The 19,383-nt window shown below is 46.1% G+C and overlaps 2 protein-coding genes across 5 annotated transcripts; both read left to right on the forward strand.

Annotated features, from left to right (window-relative positions):
* Positions 1-10: 10 nt before the first annotated feature.
* On the forward strand, positions 11-10,514 carry spinb (spindlin b). 4 transcript variants are annotated; one of them, XM_082554373.1, is made up of 7 exons: positions 11-151; positions 4,483-4,818; positions 4,903-4,951; positions 5,094-5,188; positions 5,379-5,534; positions 5,843-6,082; positions 6,542-10,514. In XM_082554373.1, exons 2-7 carry the CDS (start codon positions 4,767-4,769, stop codon positions 6,739-6,741), a joined length of 792 nt encoding a protein of 263 aa, XP_082410499.1. In that variant the 5' UTR covers positions 11-151; positions 4,483-4,766; the 3' UTR covers positions 6,742-10,514. The 4 variants fall into 4 exon arrangements, with proteins under 4 accessions (XP_082410499.1, XP_082410502.1, XP_082410501.1 ...); XM_082554376.1 differs by having other exon boundaries at positions 17-151; positions 5,843-6,076; XM_082554375.1 differs by lacking the exon at positions 11-151 and adding an exon at positions 165-619.
* Positions 10,515-13,164: 2,650 nt separating this feature from the next.
* On the forward strand, positions 13,165-17,137 carry mak16 (MAK16 homolog). The gene is made up of 10 exons (XM_082556044.1): positions 13,165-13,800; positions 14,375-14,424; positions 14,507-14,616; positions 14,703-14,767; positions 14,998-15,149; positions 15,256-15,310; positions 15,755-15,829; positions 15,907-16,017; positions 16,141-16,206; positions 16,432-17,137. The coding sequence occupies exons 1-10, from the start codon at positions 13,786-13,788 to the stop codon at positions 16,642-16,644; spliced, it is 912 nt and encodes a 303-aa protein (XP_082412170.1). The 5' UTR covers positions 13,165-13,785; the 3' UTR covers positions 16,645-17,137.
* The last annotated feature ends 2,246 nt before the right edge of the window (positions 17,138-19,383 follow it).

Here is a 19,383-nt window from a genome sequence, read left to right on the forward strand (position 1 = left end):
ATTTTGAAGGGGCGCGCCGCCTCTTTCCCGCCCTCCCTCCATCTTGGCGCAGCTAGCTTGACGCAGCGGAGCACCAAAGGGAGGCTGAGCGGATCAATTTGGAGCCTCGGCGGCTGATCGGGATTATGCGGCGCTTCTGATCTCTGTGTCGGTAAGAACGTGCGACCCTCACGCGCCGCCGGTGACCGAGCCGTGCGTGCGCCGCTGTTTGTGTGCAGAGCCGCGCGCTCAGCGGCCGTTTTCTCCGCAGCAGACCTCCCTTCTCCTTTGTTCGCCTGCGCCTGCTCTCGCACCGCTGCGGGTTTTCTCGGTACTGGCGCAACATGGCCGCCGCGCGTGCGGGAGAACGAGCCAATTAGCTGCGCGCATATTTTGATATTTAGCGTGAGGATGCAGCTCGATGAGGAGGAGGAGGGGGGCGGGTAAAAGTGTGACCTCTGCGTGGTCATCTTCATCACCACCATCATCAGCAGCAGCAGGACTAGCTCCTCCAGCCTTCAGGTGCGGAGGGAGCAGCTCTAAGAACCGCTGTGTGTGGGTTTGAAGCCACAACAGTGAGTCGGTCCGGTGTCAGCAGGCCGTCCTCACCTGCCACACAGTCCGGAGGCAAACACCTGAGGTCGGTCCCCCGGTCAACCCCCCTCTCCCCGTGGAGTAAAGGTGTAATCATAATAACCAAAGTATTTTTTATGGCAGAGCTAAAAAAAAAAAAATGTCAGCAAACTAAAGTTTTAGGTGTTTCCAAGTGGCCGGAGGGCGGAGGTTATCCACTGTGGGGAGGATACTACTCGCGAGCTTAGTGACACTTCACACGTAGGTGTTTTGCTGTTGTTTACTTTATTTTCTCTCATCTGCACACCTTCTGTTTGCTTGGTTTTTTAAAACAATCAAATTAATTTTTCGTAATTTTGTGCTCCAAAATTGGGAGATGTCGGCCCTCTCGCACTAAATTTAAGTCCAATTGCCTCTTTTTAGTTTCTAGTGTCCCTGAACTTCTGTAGTTGTCAGACTTGTTGTTGTTTCTCTGTGACAAATCTGAACCACGATTAGAAAACCTTCCAATAATCGTTTCAAACGGAGTTTACTTGATGCTGATCGTCTTACAGGCATCTGTAGAGCAGGAATTCCCTCAGATATGGACTGCTGTTTGTCAGGTTAAATCCAGACAAGTTCCCCACACTGTCACAATAGGAGCAGAGCCAAAGTGCGTTACGTCCCATGATGTTTCATTCTGGACTGGAATGTGAGCGTGATGACAGTGGAGATGGAAAAATGTATAAACGTTAGATAAAAGTCAAGAAGGCAGCACATTTAATGAAAGTAGGAGTGGTCCCAGCGTGGAGCCTTGGGGGATGCCACACTCCACAGGGCGGACAAAACTGAGAAGTTTCCTCCTTTGAAGGGGCAAATGAGCAGTGATCAACCATCACGGAACAAAAGCCACGACTTAAACGACATGAGCTGGAAACACTTGTAACAAACAACACAGTGGATCCACAACGCTGTGAAAAACTCTTAGATTTAAAAACAAAGTCAGTATTTTAAAGCAAAACCTCTTTTTTTCCTTTTAACCTGCGGATCGTTCCAGATGCACCGAGGACACAGGGTCAGACTTCATGACCTTTGAACGGGTCGCCGCGGTTCTCCATGTATGTTGCTCACCATTCTAGTAAATCTGAAGGACACACTTTGGTCTTAATGATTTCTGCAAAAGTAACTCAATGGTTAAATTATAGGGAAAAGTTTTAGCCGTTATATTTTCATACAAAACTCAAACCGGATTCAAGCTAAGTTTAAACGGGTCACTGGTGGATTTTAACAGGTCGCTGAAAATAGAAGCCTGAGGAGGAAAGCCTGCAGTGTGAGGAAACAAAGGCTTATTTTGAGCTGTAAATCACGCAGAGCTACTGTGAGAGAGCAGAATAAGTCACCTTTACTAACGAACTCTTAATGTTACCAGATCTATTCAGAATATTGTCTGGAAATCAGATTTAATAAGTAAGTGTCTTATTTCTTCCTGACGTGCGCTTGTCTTTGAGCGCGGTGTGCCATTAAAGGATGTAGGTGAGCAGCTTTGGTGTCATTTACAAAGCAGATATTTGGGTTTGAAGCGCACATACGTGGATTCAGTTCAAGATTGTAGAAATATTTCATTACAAATTCATATTGAGTCCAGAGTTTGTTGATCAGATGATGATATTCTTGAATAAAGTATCAGGTTTTGTCAGTGTAGCGCTTACAGACGGGTTTGTTTGGGTCCCTGTTTGGATTCAGTGTGAGAAGGTTTCCCTGCAGATGCTCATTCACCTGTCCGGAGTTTAAAGGCTGCTTCTCAGAGTGACCCTCTATCCTGCTCTTCTGCTGCGAGTCTGCCGTTACGCAGTGATGTCACTGTGACCTGGCGGTTGGTGTCGCAGCAGCAGGTCTGTGGTTTCTGCTGCAGGTGCGGTGACAGCTGCAAACATCAGGAGCAGCTCGGTGCGAATCCTCCCGCCGCCGTTTGTGACCTGGTTAAAGCGTGGAGGGGATTTTCAGGCTCAGTCCTGTTTTCTGTTTGGTTACCAGAGGAAGGCATCTTTGTTCACACCGACTGTTCTACCTGCTGCAGTTCTGTTTTTACGTAGATCTGATCTTTCTAGAGAGGAAGTGACGAGGGTGACTGACTTCTCGTGGTCCTTGAGCTGATTTATCAGATGGTAGGAGGGCTGGTTAACGCTTCGCTTTCTTATTTGGCAGGAACTATATTATTATATATAATAATATGTATTAAAAGACTGTGTGGATATTCGTCTGCTTGGATTTGTTTTTCATGCACAGGTGTTATGTTTTTAATTTTTTTATGTGAATAATATCTACCATCTCACTGCATCGATGCCCAACAAAGAAGGATTATTTTGAACTTTGGATCATACAAAACTGCTGTAGTAGAGTCCAAGAGCAAAAACGTGGCACTTTCATTAAAAACTACAAAATAATGATCAAACATCTATTAAATTAATAATCTGTGTGTCATTAAACGATGGTGAGGTCCATATACTTGCACTGGCGCTGTCTTTGTTGTTTCAGCTCTTAACCACAACCTGAATTTCCTCAATTCCTGCAGATTTGCAGGAGTCGAATAAACGTGTGTTAGCTTCAGTTCAGTGCTGTATTTCTGGCCTAAAGCTGACAGATACAGCTGTGATCCAGAGTTATAGAACCATCCTGGTCCCGTACAGCTGGAGGAGGAAATAATCCATCTACAGCTCTGCTGTCACTCCCAATATAAATGAAGACAGGAAACTAAACAGCAGTGACGTTTGCAGGGTTACTGAAGTTGGGCTAGCTGCTATATAATGATGTGCTACGTGATCTCTAGCGACACACCTATGTTAGCATAAACACAGTGAAGCTGGAGGATGAACACTAACACTTTTCCACTCGATAAAAGTTAACGTGAAGGTTCCTGATGGTTAGAGACAAATACAGTCACAAGGCAGGATGCTGTAAACGGGCCAAACTTCAGTCAGGAGAACAACTGAGATAATCCATCCACAATACGAGGTTAGTGATTAATATACTGCTGCATGGGCTGGGCTGTAGCTACATCAGAAGGGCTTAAAAATTGCGTTTTAAAATGAATAGGGATGATAATTAAAACCAAGAGAGGCCGACAGGGATCACTGACTGTTTTTCGGGGATTGTTGACATCAAATAGAACGAGATACAAAACATTAAAACATGTTAAAAACACAACAGCTTTAATAAACACAGAGCAGTTTGGGCCCAGAAGCAAAATTCATACATCATCACTTAAAGAGCGGATCAGGCTGTAAACATGTTTGTTTCTTTTGTTTTAACGTGTGAGTCTATGGGACTGACTCACTGCTCACTGAGTAACAAACAGCAGGTTGCAGCATTCCTGACCTTTGACCTCTGACCTTTAGAGCCTTTGACTGCCAACCAGTAATCAGATTAGTCACAAACTCTGCTTTAAATGTATCCAACGCTGGACGTTTTACCTTCAGCAGAGATTTAAAAGGAGACGCCTTCAGCTGCTGTGATTGGTCAGGATCCATAAAACATTAACGTCGCTGCATTCAGTCCGACCTGCGAGATTCATCAGGCTAATCAGTCCTTGCTGTTCACCACGAGTCACTCTGCTGACCTTTTGACCTCCAGTCTAGCAACTGCTCTCATCCAATCAAACGTTGTTAAACTCGTGACTGATAAACTGAGTTTCCTGTTTGGAGTTTTTGTTATTTAACTGTCAGGATGCATCGTTTAGACTTCCTGTTTCAGCCTCGTGTGCCATGTTCGTTTGTTTGTTTGTTTGTTTGTTTTCTCTTTTAAAACTTACACATTTTTATTTGGCTTTTCTTTAACAAAACAAGCTTTTTAAACTTTACGTAGTGGTTGTATTAAAACGTCTATATTAAATTCATCACTCTGATGTAAAACGTTGGCGTTTACGTGTCCGTGTCTCCGTCTTTTCCTCCTCAGATTGAACGCATCGTTCCCGTATAGGTTCTGGCAGCTGTGACGTCACTTCCAGGCGTTAGTCTGTACCCAGCCTGAATGCAGCCTCTCCAGGGTCCAGCCTAATTCCTGGTGCTCCTTCACTCCCACCTCCTCCCTCCTCTCCCCACCCTTTCCCCCTTCCTGCCCCACCCCTCCTTTCCTCCATCCTCATCCTCCACCCTCCACATCAGCCTCGTCTTAACACAAACTCCCAGCATTTAGCCCGGACTGCTGGTGTGGTTGGCTGCTCCTCTACAGGTGGATGAATGAAGACCCCCTTCAAGAGCCCAACGGCGCCGCGGCCCCGAGCGGACGGAGGTGAGTTACATGAGCGAGGCGCTCCACCCATGTCCGTGACACGCTGCCGACTGGTCATCAGACTGATGTGTTTGTGTGTTTCAGGACATTCGGGCGTCTCTGCAAACATGATGAAGAAAAAGAATCCGCACAAGTAAAACAGTTTTTTTTTCATTTGTACAATAAAGTTTTTAATTAAAAGACACAACAAATGAATGAAAAGTCACCAGCTCGCACCGGTGTCACACCATCTTCTCCTCCTCACCCTTCATCGTGTCTGAACCTCCTCCCTGCAGGAAGCAGAGGACCAGCGTGGGTCCCAGCAAGACCCTGACTCAGCCCAGAAGGAACATCGTGGGCTGCAGGATCCAGCACATCTGGAAGGAGGGCAGTAAGTCGGCTCCATGTGATTCTCCTCTGTCTCATTTTCCTTTTGATGCTTCATATTTGATTAGTTTGGCGAGTTAAACATTAACATGTCCCTCAGTGGATCAAATGATGGTTTATAGAAACGCAGAAAGTTAAGCATCGTGTGAGAACGAGTCACCTGTGCTGGTGTTTACGTGTCTGCTTCCTCTCAGGTAAGTCGTCGCAGTGGAAGGGGACGGTCCTGGACCAGGTGCCCGTTAACCCCTCCCTCTACCTGATCAAATACGACGGCTTCGACTGCATCTACGGCCTGGAGCTGTACACCGACGAGCGGGTGGTGGGGCTGGAGGTTCTGCCCGACAGAGTGGGTGAGGAGCCACCCGTCATGGCCGCCGCGTTTGGCTCGTGGCGGAAATAAGCTGTCAGCCGCAGCGACACACGGCCAGACGAGTTTTAACGTGTGACTGTCACAAACTTTATGGACATCGAGGTCCGCAGCAGCGGCTGCTGATTGGCTCATTGTGTCAGACGTTTTCTGTTGTATTGCTGCAGATTAAGCCGAATACTCGAGTAAATGCACGTAGTTACTGCTGTTACTTTATTTAACATCCTGCCCGGCGTCCCAATGATGTAACCGCACCTCTCCGTGTGTCTCTCTGTCCCGCGATTGGTCCAGCTCCGGCCCGTGTGACCGACTCACTGCTGGCAGACACGATGATCGGTAAGGCGGTGGAGCACATGTTCGAGACGGAGGACGGGCCGAAGGAGGAGTGGAGGGGGATGGTGCTGGCCCGCGCTCCCATCATGACCTCCTGGTTCTACATCACCTACGAGAAGGACCCGGTGCTCTACATGTACCAGCTGCTGGACGACTACAAGGAGGGCGACCTGCGCATCATGCCCGACTCCAGTGAGTGTGAGCGCACTGGGCGGTGTCACAGCTCGCCACGTTTTTCTCTGTTTCAGTAAAAAGTGAAGCAGGAAACAGAGAGCTGAAGCAGCGAGTTGTTGGCATCAAAGAACCAACGTGTTCATGAGTGGGAGCGCTGCCAGTGCTCGCAGGCTCAGCTTCCTTCCTGTGTGTGTGAGAGTAATCCACATGTGGGCCTTTATCGGCTTCTGTGCCATCCAGACGCTTGCTGCTTCCACGCTGGCTGATGTGGGTTCCTTTCAAGGTTTCACTCAAACAAGCTCAGCGCTGCTTTGGTTTTCTGTTTCATGAGGCAGAGTACTCGAGTAAATATTACTGCTGGTGCTTCCTGATTATCAAACACCTGCTGCTTTGGTGTGTTTAATACTCTATCAATCGCCTCGTGATCAAATTCTGCAAAGACGATAAATAAAGTTGACCTTTTCTCTGTGTTCGTGTCTGCAGACGACAGCGTGACGGCGGAGCGAGAGCCCGGCGAGGTGGTCGACAGTCTGGTGGGCAAACAGGTCGAGTATGCCAAAGAGGACGGCGGGAAGAGGTCGGGAATGGTGATCCACCAGGTGGAGGCCAAACCCTCCGTCTACTTCATCAAATTCGACGACGACTTCCACATCTACGTCTACGACCTGGTCAAGACCTCCTAAGACCAGAAACCCTGTTTAAAAAAGACTTGCTGAGAACCACCAACCCCCCCAGAAACCCTCTGCCCAGTGCAGACCAGTCAGCTCTGTACTCTCTTTGGTGAAATGCCTTAAAACAGGACAAAAATCCAGACAGCGCCCTTCAGACCAGCTCCAGTCGTCCATCGCTCATCGTTCCACTTTCACAAAATCGGTTTTTGAATAAATAAAATCTGCTTCACCCAGAGGTGTAGAGAGGACTCGATCCTGAGACCCCCACAGAGAGAACGCAAGGTTTTCTGAATAAGTACTCCCTTCCCTGAACCCCGTCGGACCCTCTGCGACCTCCGTTATCTGACGAAGAGGGGGGCGAGCAGCTCTGCGGGGGTCGATGAAGGGACGGGACTTCAGGAGCCGCATTCTCGACGACGTCTATCTGCAAACCAACACTGAGAGATGCAGCGGGGAAACAGACTTTGGGTTCATCACTTGTCTCTTTCTTGTTGCTGTTTGTGTCCCACAATCATTTTATGTTTCACATCAAACATCTTCAGTGTTTGTTTTCCCAAATTCAGCATCCAGGAAACAGCAAAGTGTGAATGAAGACACCATACTGTTGTTTTCTGAGCATGTTTTCCATCATTGCAGCTGTGATTTGGGTTCACATCTGTCGTCTCCGTCATAAAAACAGCTGTCCTGGTTGGCTCCAAAGCTGATGTCGGATCTTAAACACAAAATAGTTTTTTTATAAAGGTGTGCTCCCCTTCCTCCTGCTGCTGCTGTAGAGTTTACATGGTTTGTGTCATACCTTTTCTCTGTATTGACACCTTTATGTTTTTATCTGTTGTGTATACTTTTTATTACCCACTTAGCTTGTAGGACGCTTGCGGCTGTTGCAGGTGTGTACAATAATGTTTCTATAACTGACGGATTTCACTTTGCTCACTGACTCTGGATTTGGGCGCTCGTCCCCGGGTTCACGGCTCGCTGTAAAACAGCATAAACTCTTAGCTGATGTAGCTCCGCCCATCACAGTAGGTGGTCTTTTTTTTTTTTTTTCTTGCACCAAACAGCTGACGCATAAACAGCCATGTTGCCTGAACCACATCTCGTGTGCCTGATTAAAAGATCTCAAACTATATGTTTAAAAATCCAACATAATTTCCTTTGTAGTTGCCAAACAGTTCATTCTGGTTCTGGATCCAAACGGATTTCAGTCCAGAACATTCCTGTTAGACGACACGTCCCAGGTGAAATACGTTTTGGTTTACAGCGGAGTCTCATCAGCGCGGTTTTTTTCCCCCTTTTTCCAGCGCGAGGAAACGGTTTAAAGTTCTCATCCTGGACTCTGCATTCCCAAGCTCTAGAACAAGTCTTCGTCCTCTAGAACTAAAATACCCAAGTTTAACATCTCACCGCGTTCGTTTGCCGTTTAGGTTCAAGGTTTTCTGTTAGATTTCCCACAAGTTCTACAACACTGAGGCAAACATTGTAGACAGTCTTGAGAACCCCAGCTTCCCTGATTCTGGGCCAAATCTGGATTAGACATCTTAACATCCTCTCAGATTTGGACCTTAACCTGCTCTTCTGGACCCTGTTTGTCTGTTTCCGTCAACATATATAACAGACATTTTTATTGTCATTATTATTTTATTGTTTTTGTTTTTTTTAATTATTCAAGAATCTGTTTTATGTTGTCCCAACGTCTGTCCTCTTGGTCGCAGAACCAACTGTCCTAAACTGCCCAGCTATACATCCTAGAACATGAAGGTCGAAATATTCTAGAAAATCAAACATGTTCAGCTTCTGAGGTTTTTGTGGGATAATTGTTTTTTATATTCTAGACTTTTGTTTTGTTCTAGAGTCTGTTTTTCAGTATTGTTTCCCATGAAAGTCTCCGATTCAAGAATGTATCTGGTTTGGAAAGATGATTATGACTTCCAGAGTTGACAAAATATCTTTCAGCAGTTCAGCTAATGTTCGGGGCTCTGTGGTTTTACATCAAACTATGTGCTGCTCTGGATGACTCTGGTTCTGGAGGATATTTGATTGATTGAACAAAAACGTTTTTTCAAGTGTTGGAAAAAGTCAGTTTTTTTCCTAGACATCATATGATGGAACATTTATTTCTTCAGTATTTCATTTGTTCCTCTGTCCCCCCCCCCCACACACACACACACACTCTTCATCCTGTCTGTGTTGGTTCTGGACGGTCAGATTCTAGAATCGTTTAACTGTGGAACCTTTTTCAGGTTTGATCTCAAACAGCGCTGGAATATTTTACGGAGTCTAGAACAAATCTTAAATCCTTTTTACAGTTTATTCTAGAATCTGTTTCCAGAATTGCACTAAAATAGATTTTATGTGTATTTTCATTCAAAGAAGAATGCTTGTAGAGTCTTTGGTTGAAATTGTGTTGAATCCTTCTTTACTTGAGACTCTGGAACCTTCTACAACATCAGGCCCAGGCTGCTGTAGAATCAGTGGAAGCCACATGGAGGCGTGTCGACAGTTTCCTTACTAATTCGAGAGCGTACGTGCAGAAAATGGAGCCTGCACATTTGAAGCTCTTTGAGAGCTGCGGTTTGATTCTGTGCGATGCGAGGAAAACGTTGAAGCTGTTTTTGGTCTTTTTGTTTTCAGATTCTAGAAAACATTTGTCTCTGATTGGAGTCACTTCTCTCTAGAGCTGTTCTGGTTTACGTGTGAGTTCTGATTGAAGGCTTGTTGAGGTTCTGTTTTCAGAATCTGATCCCACACGATTCTAGAATCTGTACTTTAATATCCCGTCAGAATGCACATGATGAAAATGCCGTTGAAGGATTCCCACCTTATGTTGTTTTTCCTTAGGCTCTAGAAGCCGTGTCCTCATCCTGTCACTTACGTCAGAGTCTAGAGCTCTTTGTCGGTTTGTCTCAGATTGAAATCATCTGTTGTTTTTCTAAACTCTTCAGATTTGATTTGATTATTTTGTATTTTTATTTTATCGGCTGGAGGACGCAGGAACCTGAACACATTCTGGATGGTGGATTCATACACGTGCACGTATGTCTGCTCACTGTGGCGTGAGCTCCGGCACATTTCACACAGGCTTAATTCCAGAATCTGTTCATCCCATCCACGGCTGCTCTAGAGTCACCGTGACGTTGTTAGGCGTGTTACTTGGCTTCACTACAGTTTACTACAGTTACGAATCACAGGATGTGCTGAGAGACTCCGGGGTGGGGGTCGGGCTTGGGGGGTGATGTGAATGCCGAGCCTCCCTGATGTGGAGTGGTGCGTTCAGGAGACATTTGTACTTTCCAGGAAACCTTTGATGTGTAGCGTGTGTGTGTGTGTGTGTGTGTGTGTGTGTGTGTGTGTGTGTGTGTGTGTTCAGAGCAGTGTTGTTTTTGCATGCATATATTAGCTCTGTGTAAATCGATGTGAGTTGCATGTCCGTGTAGTTTTCAGTTGTCCGGCTGTCTGTTGTGGCTTTCGGTGCCTTTTTGTTTCTTCTTCTTTTACTTGTCCCCCGTGTCCCTGATGACATTTGTTGTCGGGTTAATGGTCCAAAAAAAGAAAGGGGAAAAGCATTAAACGGGATCCTGGACCAGCAGGGCACGCAGCCGTTACGAGTCCAGCAGCAGAGCTTGTACAGACGTCGCAGCGGCGGTAATGTGTGTGAACTCTGTTTTGGTTTTGTTCAGTTTTTGGGTGGATCGTCCCTTTAAAGTGTGCCAACCTACAGATGCCAGTGTTGTACAGCAGTGAAAAGCTCACTATTTACTAAAATAAACTGTTTCTCTGTTTTTGCACTCAGACTCGCTCGTTCTTTCTGCCTCCGACACTTCGTTCTGTACAAACTGTGACACACTGATCCTCAGAGAGAGCAGAAACCAGATTTTGGCTTTAGACTGGGACTGGGTGTAAAATGGATTTGGGTTCACTTTTTAACACAGACAGTGGATCTTTGCTGAACTTGTGTAGTTACCAAAGTAGAAGTGGATCATTATCTTAAAGCGATAATGTTCCAAAACACAAGTCCACCTGTGATTGGCTCAGAAAACACAAAGTTTTTGTAGTCGGAGTCTGTTTATGAGGTTTATTAAGTATTAAATATTTAGAGTCGTTTGAACATTGCTCTCACTTTAATTGTAACGAAGTGTTTTGAGAGGATAGTCGTGTCCCATATCAAAGAATCCATCCCGGACACATTCGACTCTGCAGGTTTGCATATCGGAAGAATCGTTCTACCGAGGACGCCGTTAATGCAGCGTTCCACACAGCCCTCTCACGCCTCGAATATAAGGACACCTATGTTCGAATGCTGTTTATAGACTACAGCTCAGCATTCAACACCGTCAGCCCAAACAGACTGGTGGAAAAGCACCTCACAGGCAGGCTTCAGGCAGTCAGAGTTGGTATCTCACGTACAAAGATAGTGAGCCCAGGGACCCCCCAAGGCTGTGTGCTCAGTCCACCCCTGTACACCCTCTTCACCTATGACTGCATCCCCTCCCAGAGCAACACCTCCATCATTAAGTTTGCTGACAATACAACCATTGTTAGGCTGATAGCTGTTGGAGAGGAGACGGCCTGCAGTGAAGAGGTGGCTCAGCTGGTGACCTGGTGCCTGGAAAATCTGTCCTTAAATGTTTAGAAGACTAAGGAGGTGATTGTTGACCCGAGGATGAGGAGAGACCAGCTCGCCCCACTATGTATTATTAACCCCGATTCTTTTGTCCCCATGATAGAACAGAGAAAACCGACTCATAGTGTGTTAAAACATTTATATTTCTTTTATTCAATCATCTTCTGGAAGAGAGACCCCTGCACAGCCCAAAACGCCAGTTGCAGGATCTCTAACATTTGACGCTCAACATGTGTCTTATATGGTGTTATTTCTGTACTTCAGACGTCACACACAGTTTCATTACAAACAAACTCCTTCTACTCAGTTCTTATTTTCTGTGTCTGATTTATTAATATGCCTGTGCACTAAAACTTCCTGTGCAGAGGGTGAAGACCTTCAAATTCCTCTGCACCCACATCAGTGAGGATCTCACCTGGACCCATAACCACGGCAGATCATCAAGAAGGCTCAACAACGACTCTTCTTCCTGAGGAAGCTGAGAAAATTAGGATTAACCTCCAAACATCTCAGCAATGTTTACAGATGAACAGTTGAGAGTATCCTGACAAACTCCATCAGTGTGGTACGAGAACAGCACCACTCAGGATAGGGACGCACCCACCCACAGCACACACTGTTCACACTCCTGCCATCTGGCAGACGCTACAGGAGTGTGAAAGTAAGGACAACCCACAGGCCATCAGGCTACTGAATCCCTGACTAACTGTCGAACTGTGATTGTCTATCAATAACCTGACCTGTAAATTTGCAACTGTGAACGTTTATATACAATATAACACAACTTCATACAACATAAACAATTTTAAAATTTGCACATTCTGAATATCTTAACACTGTGTTGCATAACTACTTGCACTTTCAAATTTTAACTACACCCTACCTTTGTGTACATAAACACATAAGTACTACATTTATTCTTTATATTAGTTACTTGTTTATTTAGTTGTTTGAAGGGAACTCGCAAAGTAACAATTTGATTGCTCAGCGTAACCATTTGTGTTTTGCGGTGTGTATATGACATTAAACTTCTTCAGTCTTGTGTTTTTATGTTGCAGCTCCCCTCCAGAGCGCTGGGGTCGCTGCAGAGCTGATTTGAACCGCGGTCTTTCCCATAATGCATCGCTCCCGTCAGACCAGAAACCCGTGCTGCTCTCACGTTTTCTCGCTCAGAAACATTAAAACCTTTTGCGTGCCGCGCTGTCGGAGTTTGCGCAGTGAGCTGATGAAGTCAAGAGAAACACTCACGTGAAGAAGAGCACCGTCAGTCAGAGCGCTCGAGCCGCTCCATAAAGCCTCAGAGCGCGTGCGCTGTATTATGATCCTTCTTGTTCAAGAAGTATGATGATTGGTGCGTTCACGGACCATCCGTGTAAGGTGCAGCCTTCTTGTTACGCATGCGCCTCAGCCCGTCTGACCTTGACAAGAAGCATTTATAAGATACGGATCATTAGTCAATGTTTCATATTATCGCTGATCAGGATGTTCCTGCAGTGATGTTCTACTCTACACAGTTCTATCTCAGATTCTGTACTTGTACATGTTTGTAGTAATAGTGTAGTTTTTTAGTGGTGACACTTTCTTTAGTTGTAAACATGCTTTTTACTGTCGGTGCTGTCGTTTTGTTTTGTCTCAGTTATTTAATGATAAATACACATAAACAGAATCCCAGTCAATGTTTTTGAATGACAGGGATGCCACAGACTCGGAGTGGGTGGTGGGTTAGGTGTCACGTCCCAGTCTGGTGGTCTTTACTTACAAACACCTGTACAGGCTACACAACAACTCTTTAAACCACAATCATGTGAACCTGAATGCACCACAGAGCAAAAACATCTGCTTTAGGGTTCACAGAGAAACGGGAGTCATTTTGTTTGAGTGCAGAAGTGGGTCAGTGAACTCAGCACACAGCAGGCCAGCTGACTCCCCAGAGTCTGACTGCACTGACCCATCAACCCAGCGACCTCCACCTAAATGTTGAAGTCAAGCTGAGCTCCGCCAGTAACGTCTCGGTGATGTGTTTAAGTGTTTCCTGTCATGAGTGGAACTTCTAGTTGTGGTTGTACGGGAGATGGGAGGTGTAGATGAAGTTCTCCACCTGGCCGGGTGCATGCTGATGGAGGCTTCTCTGTTTCCAGTGCTTTTCGCTTTTAATCTCTATTCAATCATCTTTATTCAGCAGCAGCCCAATCACGCCGTTTTACACGAATGCATGCGCTAAGTAATAATAACATCTACAACACACGTTACATCTCGAAGTCTCGCGATGTTTCTTCCGGGTGACGTCACTCCGGATGAGATTTCTGTCCAAACACAGATGGTGTCGCCCTGATCGTCCATGTGGTTCCAGGTCTGCTGAAAGTCTCACGCCGTGATCGGAACTTATTTAATTTTATTATATCCGACGAGCCGACCCGCTCTGAGAGGACCCGGAAATGCAGCACGACGACGTAAGTGTCACAAGCTCTTTTACAGCCGCCGAGAAGCGCTGTTAGCTCTGCGTGCTAACGCTAGCTGGCCGGTGAGAGCTCCGGAGTTTAAAGGAACCATGAGCTGAACCGTACTCATTTATCCGGAGATAAAATACGCGTTTCAACACATCACCAGGCTAAATGCTAGCCGGCTCTTCCGGTCACGCCAAATTCCATTAAATAAAATCAGTTTTACCGTTTTTTAGTTTTCCAGCAAACACTCCGATCAATACATCATGAAGCGGAGTCAGTCACAGACCTGCGTGGACCTCACTTCGGCCACAGTTACCCATCATTCTTTTCTCCGTGTGTCGTAAAGATCATCAGGCTCCACATGAAGGAAAAAGACGAACTGTAGTCAGACTTAACAAAAGCTCAGCACGCAACACATCCTTAAATAGATTCACGTAAGCAGAAAAGTGCTAAAATAAATTCACACGATAGTAAGTGTAATGGTGAAGTCTCTCAAAGTTGTGACGAATAATTAAATAAAATCATAAAAAGAAACTGAGGCAGCAGTAATGTGCATCAGTGTGTGATCCGCCCCCTGCAGGTGATCTGGGACATCATTGGAAACACGCAGTTCTGCTCCTTCAAAGTGAAGTAAGTCACGCTCGGCTTGGATTTATCGACTCGTGTCATTGACGAGCTCTGAGCCGTGTCACGTCTTTGTTTCTCTGTCCAGGACCAAGAGTCAGAACTTCTGCCGGAATGAGTACAACCTCACGGGCCTGTGTAACCGCGCGTCCTGCCCGCTCGCCAACAGCCAGTACGCCACCATCAGGGAGGAGAAAGGTGAGTCCTCGCGCTCTCATCAGCTTTACCGGCAGATCTCAGGTCAGCAGGTCTTGGGAGTAACGCGAGGAACGTTTGTGTTTCAGGTCAGTGCTTCCTCTACATGAAGGTCATCGAGAGGGCGGCTTTTCCTGCCAGGATGTGGGAGAAGGTGAGCGGCTAAAGTGGGATTATGTCACTCGTCGTGGTGGATCACCAGACACGGAGACGTCACGTCTCCTGACGATGGCCCGACGTCCTCGACACGGTTTAAAGAATCTGGTGTAAAAGAAGCTAACTTCAGTTTACAAGATTTTAACTCACGCCTCAAACTGTGTGTGTGTGTGTGTGTGTGTGTGTGTGTGTGTGTGTGCGCGTGTGTGTGTGTGTGTGTGCGCGCAGGTGAAGCTCAGTAAGAACTATGAGAAGGCTCTGGAACAGATAGATGAGAACTTGATCTACTGGCCTCGATTCATCCGACACAAATGCAAACAGAGGTTCACTAAAATCACCCAGTACCTGATCCGCATGCGCAAACTGGTCCTCAAAAGGCAGTGAGTACTCAGACCGTACTGCAGTACACAAAGTACAGCGAGTACTGCGAGTAGGAAGCTGGTGTGTCGTCCCGCCGCGTTCATCCTGCTTGTCTGTGTGTTTCAGGAGGAAGCTGGTTCCTCTCAGCAGGAAGGTGGAGACCAGAGAGAGGAGGAAGGAGGTGAGACTTTTAACCACACCCAAAGGTGGCGCTTGACCACCTAACAGAGCTGCAATCAGACTACGAGAGGTCGTAGGTCACATTTTCCTTACAAATTAGGAGCCGAGTTTCGGTTTTCCACAGAGAGGGAACGTTCATGTTGAATAAAGTCCGGCTGGAATTCTTTCCTCGCTTTGAAGAGGAACAGCCGTCGAACTAATATTTAAGGCGGAATGACTGATTCGCAGCATCTGAACGGTCCACCTTAAAAGCTGCTGGCAGCTCCTGTTTAGAGGATTCAGGATTTTTTCCTTTTGTCTGAACTTCATAAAATAAAATGATGCAAACATTTGCTAAAAGTTACCAGAAGCACTGCTCATTCCTCTGTAGTTCATCTCATCGTGACCTTTGACCTGGAACAGGAGCTCTGACGGCCGTCTCTTCTTTGTTGGTGTTTTCTTTTAGGAGAAGGCTCTGATTGCTGCTCAGCTGGATAACGCCATCGAGAAGGAGCTGCTGGAGCGACTTAAACAGGGAACGGTACGACGCCAACGCGACCGCTGCTCGCACGCCAAGGACGATCGTGCGGTTTAACTCACGGTCTATGTTTGTTTCAGTACGGAGACATCTACAACTTCCCCGTGCACGCCTTCGACCGAGCGCTGGAGCAGCAGGACCAGGAGAGCGAGTCAGAGGAGGAGGAAGAAGAAGAAGAGGAGGAGGACGAGGTGATTGAGGCAGCTGTTACTACACCAGCTGCTGAACATGTTTGTAAAACTTTATTCTGAAAGGATGTCCTGTGTGTGTGTGTGCGTGCGTGCGTGCGTGTGTGCGCGTGTGCGCGCGTGCAGGACGTTGGGCAGAGAGAGTTCGTAGCAGAAGAAGAAGTGGAGGAGAGCGACCTGAGCGACTTTGAGGTAACTCTTCTCTCTAATGACCAGCAGGGGGCGACTGAAGTCTGATGAACTGCTTTCAGGTCGGACTGAATAAGACAGGAAGTTGAGTCAGAGAGGAGCAGGGAGTCAGAATCCAGAGACGCGTTGACGCAGTTTTGTCCTTTCAGACGTCGGTCGCCGCTCTGCTGGCGTGATCTTTAAATGCGATTGTTTGACTGTTACATTAACTGGACTTCCTCCTTGCAGGACATGAACAAGCTGAAGACGAGCAGTGATGAGGAGGAGCAGGACGAGTCCAGCGAGGAGGAGGTTGAAGAGGAGATGGAGGTGCAGACGAAGGCTTCGCGGTCTAAAGGCAAATCTCCAGCGAACGGCTCGGCGGCGAGGAAGAAGCGAGCGTACGTGGAGATCGAGTACGAGCAGGAGACAGAGCCCGCCTCCAAGAGCAGAGCCACGTAGTGACGCTGTGCCCTCGAAGCAAACTGACTGCCGAGGACACGCCCCCTCGCTCCCTCACCTTGTGTTACCACGGCAACATTACATAGCTGAGGGGATTGTCCGACCAGCTCTTCTGTTCATGTTTAAAGTCTCGCTCGGCTGGAAGTCATGTGACCAGCACAGAAAGACACTGATAGGCCCGCAGCTGATCACAAGATTGATTAATTGGCCTTTGATAATCAAACAGCCTGATCAGAATGAGTTTTCCCGTTTCACACTTTAAAGACGAATCCATGACTCGCTGCATGTGATCACATGACTGCTGCTTTCACTTTAAACATGAGCAGGAAGTGGAGCCAAAAACAGAACATTACGTGAGGAAGCGCCCACAGTGACGCGAACGACGACTTTTCTGTTCGCCGCGCTAACGGAGAGAAGACGGACGTGAATGTTTTTCTAAACCCTGTAAACATTTTTATGTTTGAAATAAAAATAAACTTGGAAAAAATGTGAACTTTGAATGCAGTGAATTTTAGTTATAAGTGAATTTAATGTTAACTGAGATAAAAGTCCGACGCACTGCCCTCTGCAGGCAGACAGAAGAATTACAGTTGAACACAAGAGCAGTGAGTCATCGGCGTATATACAGCATATATATAGTTTATTTACAAAGAACTGAGTCTCCACCGTTGGACAATGACAGCTTCAGCTGCAGAGAATCATTGCAAACAATCAGAATAAGCTTTTTTAATTTTAGCAGATTTCTGAAAAATGAACAGACAGAAAAACAGCGACTCCATCACCTGATCTCCACCTCACTGTTATAGTTGCACATGCTTCAGCCAAACAGCAGCGCCTCCCTCAGGCTGATCAGACGATTTTGCTACGAGCACACGGAAAAATAAAAAGGACGTCAGCTGTAGTTTAACCTGATTTCGCTGCATCGTCTTCTCATTAATATATAGAAATTAAGACTCTGAACAGCGTAACGACCGAGGCCATCCCATAAAGTTTTTCCCATTTTGCATAAGAAGTGTTGTGTAATAGTTTTGGATGCTGAGCGCTTTGGCGAGGGAAGCTGAAGGCGCCGATCCCGGTGACGCCTCACAGACTTTTTGGTCACTGCAGAGTAAAAACAAACTTCAGGGGTTTTTTTATTTTGGGGTCGATCAGGAAAAAACAAAGACAGGACGCCTGAAACGCTTCGTGTTTGTTTTCACCGCATAAAGGTTTTATTGTTAAATCACTCATCATAGTTGGAGCGCGCTGCTGTCCACCAATCAGACGACAGCAGAGGGTAAAGTCACATGATCGTGCCCTGTTCAGACAGATGTGGACGCGTCACAACCAGATGCTGAGGTGACGTTTTTACTTCATATAACGTGACCTCGGCGCGAGCAGTGACATGACCATACGGCACCCCGGAGGCGACAAAATTCCCCAATTAAGAGATCTGCTGAGTGACGCCATGTTAAATCTACACAAACGGGATAATTTATCATTTCTTGTGTTTTCCTGGGTTTAACCAGTCGACTTTTTCTGGGTCATCATTCACTTTAATACTACAGACAAAAATTTTCAGAATGTTTTAAAATTTACGTCATATTTTCCAATTTCCCCCAAAAATAAAGTGCAACAAAACTGTAGGAATGTAGAAATACACAACAGGTGATTTACATGCATTAAAGGTAATTAAAAACATTAGTGTAATCATTTCAGTAACGATCAAAGATCCTTTTTGTTAATTTCTGTCAAAAAGTTCCAAAACTTTAAATTTTAATAAAATGTGCAATAACCTTCATGTTGAAGAGACTCCAGCTCAGCCAGCCGTACTGTGTGTAATACCACTCTCTACCACAGGATGGAGCCGTCGTCCACGCCTGGTTTAAGGTTAAACGGCAGCAACACTCCCCCTGGTGGTGAAACTTTTAATGGCTTATGGACCTTCAACTCCATCTCTCCGGGTTTTGTCACTTCTGGGACTCAAAGGAAACATTTCTCGGGTATTTTGTTAATTTTAGTGTAAATAAGCAGAAATACAGGTAGACTAATTCCAGGTTAACTGATCCAAACTCTAAATGCAAAAGCTGCTCCCTCCCATTAGTGCTCACAGACTTTGGTGGTTTAAAAGTGTGAAATGAAATCTGGCAGAGCATCACTCGGAGCTTTGGGAAGCTTTTAGTGCAGGAATGATTTTTCAAAGAGGAAAACAGTAGATCCAGAAACCATGAAGGCATCATTTTCTCCACAAAGCACATTCTCCCTCAGATACGCTCGCTGGTGTCTACGTGACGTTTGAAGCAGTGACGTCTCCACAGCAGCGCGGCGGAAACCAGAGAAAGCACAGTGATAAAGTGCAATCCTGGCTCAACAACGCAAACACAATGGCCACAAGGGGGAGCTGTGGGAACATCCTGTATTTATTTGGTTAAAACCAAAAACAGAAACAAGAAAATAATGAAGGCATTTAATAAAAATCCATCCTGAACTGATCCAGCGAGGGGCCGGAGAGACGTTCGGGTTCTTCATCCCTCACAGAGCGACCGAGACTCACATCAGTTCACAGACTTCATAAATTGAAAGGGTGGCTGTGTGGGTGGAGCTGCAGGCGCAGACTGTCTCATCCGATGGTTCCTAACCGACCTTCCGACCTCTTTCCTGTCACTATTTTCCTCCCTTGGAGCTGGGAGATGGGAACTTGCAGTAATTTTCATGCATTCAGACGATGCATTCAAATGACTTTCATACTACACAGCAGTG

This window comes from Aulonocara stuartgranti (genome assembly GCF_965226115.1).
Source record: "Aulonocara stuartgranti genome assembly, chromosome: 12".
Classification (NCBI taxonomy): domain Eukaryota; kingdom Metazoa; phylum Chordata; class Actinopteri; order Cichliformes; family Cichlidae; genus Aulonocara; species Aulonocara stuartgranti.

Excerpts from the sequence above, each read along its gene's own strand:
- spinb (XM_082554373.1), top strand. The coding sequence starts at position 4,767 with ATGAAGACCCCCTTCAAGAGCCCAACGGCGCCGCGGCCCCGAGCGGAC. Across the intron at positions 5,189-5,378 it reads GCACATCTGGAAGGAGGGCA|GTAAGTCGTCGCAGTGGAAG; the intron begins GTAAGTCGGCTC and ends GCTTCCTCTCAG. Across the intron at positions 6,083-6,541 it reads CATGCCCGACTCCAGTGAGT|ACGACAGCGTGACGGCGGAG; the intron begins GTGAGCGCACTG and ends TCGTGTCTGCAG.
- mak16 (XM_082556044.1), top strand. Across the intron at positions 15,150-15,255 it reads AAACTGGTCCTCAAAAGGCA|GAGGAAGCTGGTTCCTCTCA; the intron begins GTGAGTACTCAG and ends TGTGTGTTTCAG. Across the intron at positions 15,311-15,754 it reads CCAGAGAGAGGAGGAAGGAG|GAGAAGGCTCTGATTGCTGC; the intron begins GTGAGACTTTTA and ends GTTTTCTTTTAG.